Source organism: Marmota monax, unplaced genomic scaffold (assembly GCF_021218885.2).
Source record: "Marmota monax isolate L192 unplaced genomic scaffold, Marmota_monax_Labrador192_F-V1.1 WCK01_AAM20220418_F8-fsc00043, whole genome shotgun sequence".
Lineage (NCBI taxonomy): Eukaryota > Metazoa > Chordata > Mammalia > Rodentia > Sciuridae > Marmota > Marmota monax.
In genome coordinates this window covers 10624527-10639635 of record NW_026691982.1, presented here as the reverse complement: position 1 = coordinate 10639635, position 15109 = coordinate 10624527, and the positions used below count along the sequence as shown (strand labels likewise).

The following is a 15109-nucleotide window of genomic DNA, read 5'->3' as shown; positions in this document are numbered from 1 at the left end:
GTAGCAGTGTCCCTGTAGCATGCTCTTTTTAGGTCTTTAGGGAATAGACCAAGAAGGGGAATAGCTGGGTCAAATGGTGGTTCCGTTCCCAGCTTTCCAAGAAATCTCCATACTGCTTTCCAAATTGGCTGCACCAATTTGCAGTCCCACCAGCAATGTACAAGTGTACCCTTTTCCCCACATCCTCGCCAGCACTTGTTGTTGTTTGACTTCATAATGGCTGGTGGGTCACAGGTCCGCCTACCTTGCAGGCACGGGGAGAGGGGGCGGCTCTGCCCCTCAGCAGGCCGCTGCGCCTGTTCTGCTGGTGGGTCGTAGGCCCGCCTACCTTGCAGGCGTGGTTGGCAGCTCTGCCCCTCTGCGGGCCACTGGGCCTTTTCCGTCGGTGGTCACAGTTCCGCCTACCTTGCAGGCGCGGGGGGAGGGGGCGGCTCTGCCCCTCAGCAGGCCGCTGCGCCTGTTCTGCTGGTGGGTCGCAGGTCCACCTACCTTGCAGGGCTGGTTGGCAGCTCTGCCCCTCCGCGGGCCACTTGGCCTGTTCTGTGGGTGGTTACAGTTCCACCTATCTTGCAGGTGCAGGGGGAGGGGGCATTGAATTCTTGATATTTGCCATTCTGACTAGAGTGAGATGAAATCTTAGAGTAATTTTGATTTGCATTTCTCTAATTGATGGAGATGTTGAACATTTTTTCATATATATGTTGATCAGTTGTATTTCTTCTTCTGTGAAGTGTGTGCTCATTTCCTTAGTTCATTTTTTTGATTGGATTATTTGGGTTTTTTATTTTTATTTATTTATTATTTATTTAGTTGTAGATGGACACAATATCTTTATTTTTATTTGTTTATTTTTATGTGGTGCTGGGGATTGAACCCAGGGCCTCACGTGTGCGAGGCAAGTGCTCTGCCACTGAGCTACAACCCCAGCTCCTACTGGGATTTTTTTGGTGTTAAGTTTTTTGAGTTCTTTATATATCCTAGAGATTAATGCTCTGATGTGCTCATTGTAAATATTTTCTTCCATTCTGTTGGCTCTCCATTCGCTTTCTTGATTGTTTCCTTTGCTGCAAAGAAGCTTTTTAGTTTGAATCCATCCCATTTTATTGATTCTTGATTTTATTTCTTATGCTTTAGGAGTCTGTTAGGAAGTCTGGTTCTAAGCTGACATGATGAAGATTCGGGCTTGCTTTTTCTTCTATTAGGTGCAGAGTCTCTGGTCTAATTCCTAGGTCCTTGATCCACTTTGAGTTGAGTTTTGTGCAAGGTGAAAGGTAGATGTTTCATTTTATTTTGCTGCATATGGATTTCCAGTTTTCCCAGCACCATTTGTTGAAGAGGGTGTCTTTTCTCCAGTGTTTTTGGTGCCTTTGTCTAGTATGAGATAACTGTATTTATATGGGTTTGTCTCTTTGTCCTCTATTGTGTACCATTGGTCTACATGTCTATTTTGGTGCCAATACCATGCCATTTTTTTATTACTATATCTCTATAATATAGTTTAAGGTCTGGTGTTTTGATGCCTCTTGCTTCACTCTTCTTGCTAAAGAATTCTTTGGCTATTCTAGGTCTCTTATTTTTCCAAATGAATTTCATGATTGTTTTTTCTGTTTTTATGAGGAATGTCATTGGGATTTTGATTGGAATTGTATTGAATCTGTATAATGCTTTTGGTCCCATTCATCTGTTGAGGGACACCTAGGTTGGTTCTATGGCTTGTCTTTTGTTGACTTGAGCTGCCGTAAACATTGAGGGCGCTGCGTCACTCTAGTATGCTGATTTTAAATCCTTTGGGTATAAACCAAGGAGTGAGATAACTGTGTCAAATGGTGGTTCCATTCTAAATTTTCTAAGGAATCTCCATACTGCTTTCCAGAGTGGTCGCACCAGTTTGCACCCACTTTTCCCCCACATTCTTCCCAGCATTTATTATGTATTCTTGACAATTGCCATTCTGACTGGAGTGAGATGAAATCTCAGTGTATTTTTTTTTTTTTTTTAATTTTTTTTAATATTTACTTTTTAGTTTTCGGCGGACACAACATCTTTGTTTGTATGTGGTGCTGAGGATCGAACCCAGGCCACTTGCATGCCAGGCAAGCACGCTACTGCTTGAGCCATATCCCCAGCCCTCAAGTGTAGTTTTAATTTGCATATCTGTAATTGCTAGAGATAGTGAACATTTTTTTCATATACTTGTTGACCATTTGTAGTTCTTCTGTGAAGTGCCTGTTCAGTTCCTTTGTGCATTTATTGATTGGGTCATTTGGGTTTTTTTTAAACTATTTTTTTTTAGTTGTTGATGCACCTTTATTTTATTTATTTGTATGTGGTGCTGAGACTCAAACCCAGTGCCTCACGCATGCTAGGCAAGCGCGCTACCACTGAGCCACAACCCTAGCCCCCTTGGGTTGTTTTTTGTTGTTGTTGTTGTTGGGTTGTTTGTGTGTTTGTTTTGATGTGTGTGTGTGTATGTGTTAATTTTTAAGTTCTTTATATATCCTGGAGATTAATGCTCTATCTGAAGTGCAGGTGGCAAAGATTCTTTTTTTTTTCTGTCACGTTCTTGGTTGTTTTCTTTGCTGTGTAGCAGCTTTTTAGTTCGATACCATCCCATTTATTGATTCCTGATCTTACTTCTTGTGCTTTAGGACTCTTATTGAGGAAATCATTTCCCAAACCAACATGATGGAGAGGTGAACCTATTTTTCTTCTAGTAGGTGCAGAATCTTGGGTGTAATGCCTAGGTCCTTGATCCACTTTTAAGTTGAATTGTATGCAGGGTGACGATAGGGGTTAAATTTCAATCTACTACATATGGATTTCCAGTTTTCTCAGCCCCATTTGTTGAAGAGGCTATCTTTTCTCCAATGTATGTTTATGGTGGAAGGCATAGATTTTTGCCTAGAACAATATCTGGCAGCTAGAAGGTGCTCAGTATCTTGAATGAATGAATGTATGAATTGGGCAATAGTAGCATATATTAGAATTTAGTGGGAAACAGTTTTTTCTTAAAAATGTATTCTCTGTTTGGGGAAGTAGGGATGACAGAAAAAAAATATATTTTTTTAATTAAAGCTGTTTCAGAATTTCAAGACCCAAGTTCCATAGAATGCCTTATAATATAAATTTGATATTTTACCTTAGACATTGTGGTATAGTAGGAAAAACACTGGGTTTAGGACTTAGTAAATCTGAGTTTTGTACTAGTTGCACTGCTTACCTCTGCATTTAACATGTGTTTTGGATTTACTTTAATTTGAAAACTGCTGGGATAACACAGTTTTGAGGTTCTTTTCTATTTCTTGACATTTTCATTTGAGAAATTTTCCAGTCCATTTTTACTTTAGGTTAAAATTATTAGTTGTTGATTTCCCGAAGTTTTTCATTTTAAAATGTTAAGATTTGTGTTCAAATTAGTTAAGCTCGTGCCTTCTTCAGCATCTTCCTTTTCTTTCATGTAGCTATCAGATATTGTGAAAAATGTCAGTTGATTAAACCTGATCGGGCACATCACTGCTCAGCATGTGACAAGTAAGTGTTCCTCGTTTGCTTTTATTTAAACCTAGCACTGAATATTGGTGACAGTGAGAGGTAGGAACTTTTTTCGTATTTTATACTTTAAGCATTTCATCCTCTTCCTTTATTTTCTATGCACAGAGAACTAACAAAAATATTTATATAAGCTAGAATATACCTAGAAGTAATTTTTGATATGCTTCATGTCTAGTTTATAGGATTTTTTTAAGTATGCTTTCTATGCTTGTGCTTAAGGTAATATTGATGAGCAAATAGTTGATAATCCCCTTGAGAAAGAAACTTTATTTCCTGGATTTGAAAGATTATTCTGATTCTTTTCTTTTCTTTTTTAAATTGATGTTGATATTAAAAACCTAAAAAACCACCAAAATAACTTAACAATTGTTTTCAGTTATCATCCTAACATCTTAACTAGAAAAATTTCAAAGAATTTAGTTCTAATACATAAGTGAGAAGGTGATACGTTAAAAGAAAGATCATTAAATGGGAATCACACTAATCTTTACTTTTAATTAGACAAACTACTTAACTTTCTAGGTATTAGATTACTCATTTATTGTATTATTTGAGATGATCTATAGTCTAATTTTATATAAACAAAATATGTATCCCAGTAGAAGGGCAAATTGGGGTTTTATAAAACATGGAAAAAATAACCATGTCTAAGCCCATCACTGTTAATGTTTTTACATATTTGATTCTAAAGTTTTATTTTTATGACCTGCAGATGTTTAAATAACAAAGGGATAATCTGTTTTCCATTTTATCTCCTTCAGCAAATTTTCAAGCTAGACTTCTCTAATAATCAAAGTATTTCCTCAGATCTGAATATTAAAATGTTATTTTTTTTCTTTTTTTAATTAGTTATATATGACAATAGAATGCATTTTGATATATTGTAAAATGTCATTTAATGTGATACAGTGTCACTGGATATTCTCAGCTTACTTCCCAGTGTAAAAAATTTATGACCTCTTACCATAGAAGTACTTGTAGCCATACCAGAAATTATCTCTGCCCTGATGCTTCTCTGTTGGTTCTCTAAGATACAGTTTTAAAGGGAAATTTTTAAGTCAAATAAAATAAAATTATTACAAAATAGGGAATTTTTCTGCATGGATTTTCTTATGTTTATTTGTTTCTTAGATGTATTCTTAAGATGGATCATCACTGTCCTTGGTATGTATAAAAAAAATGGAGGAAATGGCATAAGAGGGTGGAAAGGTGGGAGGAGAGAATTTTTAGAATGATTATTTTAAATTTTTTTTTTTTTTTGGTGCTAGGGATTAAACCCAGGGTCCCATGCATACCAAATACGTTCTATTGCTGAACTACACTCCCAGCCCTAGTGTTTTATATTTTGAATGTTAATTTAATTATAAATATTATGATTGATCTATTTATATATTTGCCTATATGCATAGGGACATTATTTGTATATTTTTCTTTAAAAATATTTTTTAATATTATTAACCCCCAAATATTGGTGTGTTAAGAGTTAACATTAAAATCCTGTATTTCTTCTAGAATTCATTAAAAACACATATCCATAGTTAAGATACTGCTTTCTGCTTCACAAATGGCTACTTCCAAGTAATAATAATTTAAGTTTTCTGACTTATCTTTTTTTTATTATGGCAAAAAACACATAACATAAAATTTACTGTCTTAACCACTTGAAAGAATTTAGTTCTTATTCACAAGTGAGAAAGTAACATGTTATACCTAAGTAGATATTTCAGTAGTGTTTACCTTGTTGTACAGTCTCCAGTACTTTAAATCTTATAAAATTGCAACTCTGTTCTCATTAACCAGTTCCCCATTTCCTTCACCCTCTTCCCCTTCACAACCTCCATTCTAGAATCTTTCTATTTCTATGAATTTGTGTTTTGTCTTATTTTTATAGTGTGACTTTCTTTATTCTTCTAGGGTGAATAACTGTGTGGGATTTTCTAATTACAAATTCTTCATGCTGTTTTTATTGTATTCCCTAATATATTGCCTTTACGTGGCTATATCAGTTTTAGAGTACTTTATAAAATTTTGGACGGTAAGTCTTTTTTCTATCCTAAAACATATATTAAATATTTTTAAGGTGTTGGGTTTCTAAAGAATTACTTTATTCTTCATTATAAGTAGATATAATTAATTTTACTAGCTAGAATTTATAATGGTATATAGGGCAAGGCTACAGTTTACCTTTTTATACACATTTATTCATAAGTAAAGGTACGTTACACCACAAATAGTGAGTTTCTTTTAGTAATCCAAATTGTACTTAACCACACTGTAATAAAGGCATATCAAATTTAAGGAAATAATTGCCTTTCTTGGACTTAATGAGACTTATTACAGTTTTACAGTAAAAGTGGTATCCTCAGCTACAGGCACCCACTAACATGCTTCCTGTCTGTATAAATTTTCCACCATTTTTAAAAATGGCAAATGGCTGAAAACAATCAAATGTTTTATCAACAGGGGACTAATTAAGTTATTATGTATCTATACAGAGGATGTAGTATAGCTTAAGAAAGAATAAAGAAGCTCTTTATGACAAATGATGTGATCTTTGAGATGTGTTATATGGAGGGAAAAAGACCCCAAAAGAACACATTCAGTATGCTCCCATTTATATATGAAAATAAATATAAGCATATACTGTCTTCTGAAAGAAAGCATTAAAAAGTTGCTAATAGGGGCTGGGGATATAGCTCAGTTAGTAGAGTGTTGGCCTCATATCAATCCCCAGCACCACCAAAAATAAATAAATAAATAGATAGATAAATAAAGTTGCTAATGATAGTTGCCTCTGGAAGGACAATAAGGAAGAGAGACATAGTTTTTACAGTTTTCCATTAAATTTTGTATGCAATGTACAGATAGCAATCTAATTAAAATAATTAATAAAGTTTAAATATTTTAAAGTATTTAATTATGTTCTTTGGGTGGGGGGAAATGCCAGAAATGTGTAAAGGTGCTGCCTGTTGTCCGCGCTGTAGAAAACTGTTATTTTCCAGTGATAGCTTTTTAGCATTGTTTGATTTGTTGTTGTTGTTGTTTGTTCATGTACTATTTTATTAAAATTTAGAAATAATTTTAAAATACATTAAAACTCTCTCCCTTCATTTAAACCTCTAACTTTCTCGCTATTATTTATATCACTTTTCTCTCAGCTTCCGTAAATGTAGGTTCCATCCTTAGCTGCTACATTCTTGATTATCTCTAATTGTTCCTGGTGGTCATGTGTACTTCTGTGGCATTCACAGTCACACCTCAGCCCTAGCTTTAACACTGCTGAATCCTAGTTCCTAATCTGTAGTTGCTATTTTTTTAAACATTGACGTGATGAAGATGTCTCAAATCAATGTCATGTTATTTTCTTACATTGTTCTTCCTATGTTTATCTGATATAATGGGAACAAAACCTATACAAACCTATCAATTGCTGGGGTAGGAAAATTAATGTCATCTTTGAATTTTTGTTATTTCATTATTAAACATAGAATCAAAGTAGTATACTAGAAAAAGAAACAGGCTTAGTTTAAATACAAACATCTTTTATAATCTAAGATACATGAAAGCAAGAATTTTTGCCTTGCTAGGTACTGTGGTACCCACCTGTAATTGTACACATCTGTAATTGTAATCCCAGTGGCTCTGGAGACTAAGGCAGGAGGATAGAAAGTTCAAAGCCAGCCTCAGGAATTTAGTATGGTCCTAAGCAATTTAAATACCTTGTCTCAAAAAAAAAAAAAAAGTGCCCCCCCAGGGTGTTGGGGGGATATGGCTCAATGGTTAAGCACGCCTGGGTTTAATCCTTGATACCAAAAAGAAAAAAAGGTGTTTGTTTTTTTTTTTCCTCCGTTCATTGATATAGAGTACTACCTGGCACACAGCAGATGTTCAGTAAATATTAGCCAGTTAAAATAATTAAACTTTAGTTTATTTTTTTTATTATTAAAATTTTGAGTAATACTTATCTCATAGAATTGATGTGAGGATTAAATTAGTATAAATATTTGATGAGCTAGAAAACATTCAGTAAATGTCTTTGAATTTGTTTTTTCCAATTCATTGTGCCTTGGAGCGTTACTACTCCTAAGCCATATCTGTCCCGTAATTCCATCTTTATCCTCTCCCTTTATTCAATTTAGTGCCTGCTAATTTATGAACAAAATATAAAATCTCCTTTTATTTTGCATATGCCTAAGAGCATGTGTTTACTAGCCATTAGCATGTCTTTTTTGTGAAATCTCTTTTTTGTTCTTTGCCCATTGTTTTCTGGTAGGTTCAAATATTTACATAGCAAATAATTTCTTATTGATCTTGGTGTATATGAGCATTTCTTAAATAGAATATAGGAACCACTAACCATGCAAGAATAGATGTATAAATTGAACTCCATTAAAATTAAGAATTTCTTTTAGTTAGGCACCATAGTATGCCTTTAGTCCTAGCTACTCAGGAAGCTGAGTCAGAAGGTTTGCTTGAGTCCTGGAGTTTTACGTCATTCTGGGCAACAGAGCAAGACCCAGTCTCCTTAAAAATAAATAAATAAATAAATTTTTATTAAAAAGCAGCTCTTGGGGCTGGGATTGTGGCTCAAGGGATAGAGTGCTCACCTTGAATGAGGCACTGGGTTCCATCCTCAGCACCACATAAAAATAAATAAATAAAGGTATATATATATAAAAAAAAAAAGGCAGCTCTTAAAGCCAAATGCAGTAGCTCATACCTGTTGCCCCAGCCACTCAGGAGGCTGAGACAGGAGGGATCCTAAGTTTAAGACCAGACTGAGGAACTTAGTGAGATCCTGTTTCAAAAAAAAGAGTGGAGTGGGGATGATGCTCAGTGGTAGAGCAATCCTGGGTTCACTCTCCAGTGCAGCAAAGAAAAAAAGCTGCTCTTGAAGTGAAAAGGCAAGTCTGGGAGAAGATATTTGCAAGGTATCACAAAGGACTCATTGAGAATAATGAAGCATGTCTAAAGATATTAATCCTTTTTCTACCCCATGTCATAAATATTTTTTTCCACATTTTTTGTTGATATCTGCTGTTTTGTTTTAATCAAAATTAAATTTCTTCTTTTTTTTATAAATATGGCCTTTTTATGATTTCTCACTGTTGCCTGTTCAGTGCAAGTTTATGCAAAAATTCACCAGTTTTCTTCTGGTACTTTTTATTGTTTTCACTTTTACATTTAAATCTTTGATTTTTGAAGGGGAAATTATTGTGTTTAAAAAGTTCTTTCACATTTGTTCTTTCTAAAAACCCTGTGAAGATTTTTTTTTTTTAATATTCATTTTTTAGGTGTAGTTGGACACAAAGCCTTTATTTTATTTATTTATTTTTATGTGGTGCTGAGGATCGAACCCAGGGCCAGGGCTAGGCCAACAGAGCGCTCTACCACTCCAGCCCCCTGTGAAGATGTTTTAAAATGCGCGGCTTTTTTTGGTTGTTGTTGTTGTTTTTAATTTAGGTATAGTAAGGCCCATAAATCAGGAGCCAGTTGCCATTGCAAAGATATTTATTTACTCATAGTCTTCAAAAGAGGGCACACCTTGATGGGAAGCCTCTCAGGGCCTGGTTATTTAGGAGGCATAAAGAGGGAGGGCCAGAACCTGTTTTGTGGTTTCTCTGAGAATGCCAAAAACAGATTTAGGATTGGCCATCTCTAGTTGTCTTAGACCTGGCCCTGAAAAATGGGACAGAGGAGTATTGCCCCCTGTAGCCTGGTGGAGGAGGTAGTTGGGAATTTGGGCTCTGGATTAGTTAGTTTGCATATGAAAGGAAGGTGGTCTCTCCCCAGGTCAGCAAAACTCTAATAAGGCAAAGCATCAGGAATACAGAGAACAAGAAAAGTGGTTTAATACAGAGGATCAGTTATGGTTTTCAGAGTTATTAACTGAGATTGAGAAGTTACGTAACTACCCAAGTTCACTTATTTAGTAGTATTGGAAGCCAGAATTGACACTTGGATCTGTCCATCCCAGCATCCACTGTCTACTTGCTCCCTGTAGTCAACATATTTAAAGCCCTGAGTCACAGAGCACAATTATGTTTCCAGGAATTATCTAATAAATTTAAGAAGAATTTTTGTTTAAACATCATTAGCCTTTTAAAGTTTGGGTATTTAAAACCAGGGAGTTGGACTGAGGTTATAGCTCAGTGATAGAACTATTGAGATCCCCAGTACTGATCCTCTCACAGGAAACAAAACCAGAGGCTGTTGGCACTTAAAATACCTTTGTATGGATTTAAGGAGAGCACCAATCCCAACTCTGTGGTCTTAGTACCCAGATTTTGGCCTCTGTTGTCCTGCTTTGCTGGGCATGTTTGTTTAGTTTACAACCCATTAGCCATACATAGTGTCCCTATTTAAAGAGGATTCAGTGCCAGATAATTAAAGTCAAAATTGCATAATTTCATATTTGTCTGTGAGAAAATTCAGTAGCATTTGAATGTAATAGCAGTTATTTAAGAAGAAATGTTTTTAGGGCTGGGCCTGGTAGTGCATGCCAGCAATCCCAGCAGCTCAGGAGGCTGAGTCAGGAGGATTGTGAGTTCAAAGCCAGCCTCAGCAAAAGCGAGGCATTAAACAACTCAGTGAGACCCTGTCTCTAAATTTAAAAAATACAAAATAAGGCTGGGGATGTGGCTCAGTAGTCAAGTGCCCCTGAGTTCAATCCCCAGTATTCCCCCCCCCCCAAAAAAAAAGAAGAGATACTTTTTTAATATTAATCATGAATAAGAAAAAAATACTAGTAAACTTAAATCTACCTTTTTCTTCATTTAGCAAATACTTATTTAGTACTTATTCTGTGCCAGTTTTCTGAGAAGTTGGGATATGTAAGTGAAAAAAACAAAGAATCATAGTTTTTTAGAGTTTACTTTTAAGAAAAGGGAAACAAATAATAAAAGGAGATCAGAGTGAGGGATCTGTTGATTTTGTGTTTGTGGGGCAGGTGATAGGCAAATTACATCTTTTTAAAGAAACATAGGGTGGCTTCATTAAGAAAGTAGAATTTGAGCAAAGACTTGAAGGGGATTCGTGAATTTCAGAGAGAAGGACATTTCAGGTTGAGGGAACTTAAGTTTCCTCAAGTTTGAGGGATGTTTGAGCAACAGCAAGGAGACTATTGTATGTAGCTGGAGTAGAATAAGCACCTAAGGGGAAGCTCAGGTGAGCCGTGGGCCAAGGGAAAGGGCCTTGGAAAGTTAAGACGACCATGGCTTTTACTCTGATAAAATACAGAAGGAATGACATGATCTGACTTGTAAAAGGGTCACTCTGATTACTGAGCTGACACCAGATGGTAGAGGGCAAGAGTCAACACAGTCACAGCAAGATAGTAGCACCAAAGGTGGTAAGAAGTCATCTAGTTTTTGTTAATCAGAAGTTTAAAGAAATATATATTTTAAAAAATATTTTGGCTTTATTCTCTCTAGACAAATCTCTGTTATTTTAAACACTGAGTGGAAAAGTGCATATCTCAAGGGTACCTGAAATGTTCTTAAAGAACTAAGTGTTCTTGATATTTTCTCTTGTGTTTTTTGAGAAAATGTTGTGAGAGAGCAACACTACGAGCAACATCTTAGAATCCCTTTAAAACCTACAGGATTTATAAAACCTAGTGTTTGTATAAAAATTGGTTTCTTAATACATTGTCTCTATTTATACAAGCTTTGCCGCAGGAAATCTACAGACAATTGTCCAAAGGTAAAACACATTGTTGCCATGACATTCTCATGATCTCTTTTATGACATTTACAGTGAATGTATATAATAAAAATTTGTTTCATGACATGGTAAGATAGAAGAATCACTTAACATGTTTAAAAGATAAAATGATTACTTTGGCAGGAAAAAAAAAGAAATCTCACAATAATGAAGGATTGGGGGGATATAGATATAGCTCAGTGATAGAGTGTCATAAGGCCTTGGGTTCAATACCCAGCACACATGAAAAAAAATAAGAAGACTTATGAAAAAGAATAATGCAAATAACTTTTTTCATGTTATTTTTCAAATCAAAAGGGGAAGCCTTTTGTTCTGATTGAGAAGGTGTTTTGCCTATAGTTTCATTTTAAGAATTAATAGGATTTAAAGGTTTCCTCTTCCTCCTATTAATAGATGCTAATTTCTTCTAGGTTAAGACTTTGCTTCTATTAAAATGCATGTAGCTGAGAGCTGGGCATGATGGCGCAGGCCTGTAATCCCAGCGGCTCTGGAAGCTGAGGCAGGAGGATTGCAAGTTCAAAGCCAGCCTCAGCAACTTAGTGAGGCCCTATGCAACTTAGTGAGACCCTATTCACAAAATAAAAAGTGCCTCTGGGTTCAATTGCTGGTACCACCCCCACCCCCCAAAAAAATTCATGAAACTATAAGAAGGAAAAACAGAGAAACTGTTTTCAGTCATTAATTCCTTGTAGTAAATTTATTTATGAAAAATTTCAATTTCCTATAAAGGTAGGAATCAGAGCAGCTAAAAGTATGGGCACCTTCAAAGTGGTGTTCCAAAAACAGATTATAGAAGCATAAAAATAAACTTAAATATATCACAATTAGTTTCAGTTACAGTATTATTAAAATAATAAATATTTTAGTATAAATGTACAAGTATTTACCTGTACATTCTGGATGTTGAAAAAAGTTAAATATATAAAGTACAAAAGAAAATTGTTGGGTAGAGGAGTCCATCTTTTCATTTTATTATAAGTATTCCTAAAATTTTTTTTTAGGCGGAATTTTTAAATGACTCTCTCTGACATCACATTTAAGCAACCTGCTTTGATAATACCAATTCTTTGCTTTTACAATTATTGTTTTGGAATATATATTACCTGTTTAATTATCCTTCATATCTGGCTTTTTGATACATTCAACAATCTGTAGGCAGAACTAATACATTATACATTACATTTTAGAGGTTCAGTATCCTCAAACTTTTCTTTTTTCTTTCCTCAGAATGAATTGACAGATACACGTGCAAAATTCCATGTACTTTTTCTTTTCTTTGTGTCTGCAATGTTCTTCATCAGCGTTCTTTCACTCTTCAGCTACCACTGCTGGCTAGTTGGAAAAAATAGAACAACAATAGGTAAGTAGGCTAAAATAAATTATTATAACTATTTAGGAAAAGGACCACAAATGAATATGTAATCTAGAGAAGGAGAGTAAAAGAATTATCAAATAATTTTGTGTTTAAATAAACTGATTGGATCCATTTATTATATAATAAATATGAAGGATCATTGTGTTGAAGGATGAAGAAGTAAAATTGATTTTTATATATACTTTCAGTAATGCATTCTGTATAAAACTATTTTATAAATTTTAATAAAAGTTACTTCCTGGGAGCTGGGGTTGTGGCTCAGCAGTAGAGCACTCATCTAGCACGTACGAGGCCCTAGGTTCGATCCTCAGCACCACATAAAAATAAATAAATAAAATAAGGTATTGTGTCCGACTACTTCTAAAATATAAATGTTTTTTTAAAAAAACTTACCTCCTGCATTTATACAGTATCTTTTCAAAAACAAATCAATGAAAGATAGACAAAGTTTTCATGCTTAAAGGAAGTTCATCCACCGAGAGCCAAAACATTTTTTAATTACAGTTTACCTTTTAGCTAAAACTCATCAACAACATATTTCACATATGTTCTTTATATTTTTCCCTCACAATTACACATTTAACTGGCAGATGTTCTGTAGTTAAAGCTAAAGAATAGTGTTTTTGATATGTCATTATTTCCATCTTTGTGTCAGTTGTCAGTGAAACTTAATGCACTGTATCACTAGTATCAGCATTTTTTTTTTTTGGCTTATTTTTAAAAATCAGAATATTGGGGAAGAATTCAGTGAGGTATTCAAGTAATTGGACAAACATTTTTAACCAAAGGAGATGGCATTTCAGCCACCCTAATGTGTTTTTTTTTTTTAATATTTATTTTTTAGTTGTAGTTGGACACAATACTTTTATTGTATTTATTTACTTTTATGTGGTGCTGAGGATTGAACCCAGGGCCTCACACATGGTAGGCGAGCACTCTACCTCTGAGCCAGAACCCCAGCCCCCCTAATGTGTTTTAATTGAAACATTTATGTAACTACTAATATACCAAGACAAAGAATAGTGGTTTCTGTAATGTTTCATAGAAAAATAAAGACCATATGCTATCTGATTGTCCAAAGGTAATAATTCACCTCCGTGAGGAGAATTAGAAGGAAATAGTTTTTAATACGGAAAAATGAGCAGAGATTTTAGAGAAGCATTTAGATCATTCTAATCTATTATGTTACTGGGTCACGTAAGTTTCAGTGGTCTTCAATTGTAAGGATTTCTTTGCCCTTTCTTCCCCAGCTCAACCTCCATTGTTGAATTCTCTTCCAGTTCCATCATGTCTGCATTCCTTTTCTGTGTAAATAAATTTTCTTATATATTTTTTTTAATGGAAGACTCACAGTTCTCTCTCATTCTGTTTTTTTTTTTTTTTTTAAAGAGAGAGAGAGAGAGACAGATTTTTTTTTTTAATTTTTGGCGGACACAACATCTTTTGTATGTGGTGCTGAGGATCGAACCCGGGTCGCACGCATACCAGGCGAGCGCGCTACCACTTGAGCCACATCCCCAGCCCTAAATTTCCTTATATTTATTAACTAAATTATTGGTCTTCTTCATAGAAGAATTATTGGTCTTCTTCATACTGCCTTACCCTTAATCAGAGATGACAAGAGTTGGCCTACATGCAAAGCTCAGAGTTTATAACCCCCATATTAATTAAAAACTAAGTGATTTCACATAGAAAACCAGAATTATTCTTTTTAAAATTGACAAATCTGGTAATGGTAAGCACATCTTAGAATTTAATAGTAGCCAACTGCTAATAGATGGGGAATGAACAGTTTAATTTGCTACAGCTCTCACTGAGCCTGTTTCATTTCTCATCCTTTTAGTATTTGAGGGATTGGAATTTCCAGGGAACTCACTGTTCTTTCTGAATAATCTTTTTCAAAAAATTTATTTGAAGTTGAATATTTCTTTATTATTTTGCTGCAAACCTGTTGTTTGACTGTATAAAAATAACACCAGCAAATGCAGAATATTATAAAATTAAGACAGTATTGTTCTTTTGACACTATATAACAAATACTTTCCTCCATTCCCAGTTTTTTCCAGTGGGAAAGATCAGTAAGTATATTGACCCAAATCCAGGAGTGGATATAAGCAAGTTACAATATTATAGAAGACTTATAACAAGATTATCTTTGATGTACATACTTTTATTTTAGTTGTAGATGAACAGAATGCCTTTATTTTATTTATTTTTATGTGGTGTTAAGCATCGAACCCAGTACCTCACACATGCTAGGCAAGGAGCCACTGAACTAAAGCCCCAGGCCACATACATGCTTTCTTTCTTTTTTTTTTTTTAATATTTATTTTTTTAGTTGTAGTTAGACACAATACCTTTACTTTATTTATTTTATATGTGGTGCTGAGGATCAAACCTAGGGCCTCACACGTACTAAGTGAGCACTTTACCGCTGAGGTACAACCCCAGCCCACC

At 34.8% G+C, this 15109-nt stretch overlaps 1 protein-coding gene across 4 annotated transcripts in view; it reads left to right on the top strand.

The window, feature by feature from the left end:
- The window catches only part of Zdhhc20 (zinc finger DHHC-type palmitoyltransferase 20), a 78891-nt gene that overhangs the window by 47280 nt on the left and 16502 nt on the right, over window positions 1-15109 (top strand). For 3 of the 4 annotated variants that reach the window (XM_058580676.1, XM_058580672.1, XM_058580685.1), the window contains exons 5-9: window positions 3462-3531; window positions 4684-4716; window positions 5467-5587; window positions 11221-11256; window positions 12505-12637. In XM_058580676.1, coding sequence (XP_058436659.1) covers window positions 3462-3531; window positions 4684-4716; window positions 5467-5587; window positions 11221-11256; window positions 12505-12637 — 393 coding nt within the window. The remainder of the gene's footprint in view (window positions 1-3461; window positions 3532-4683; window positions 4717-5466; window positions 5588-11220; window positions 11257-12504; window positions 12638-15109) is intronic. The other variant, XM_046447824.2, reaches the window with a different exon arrangement.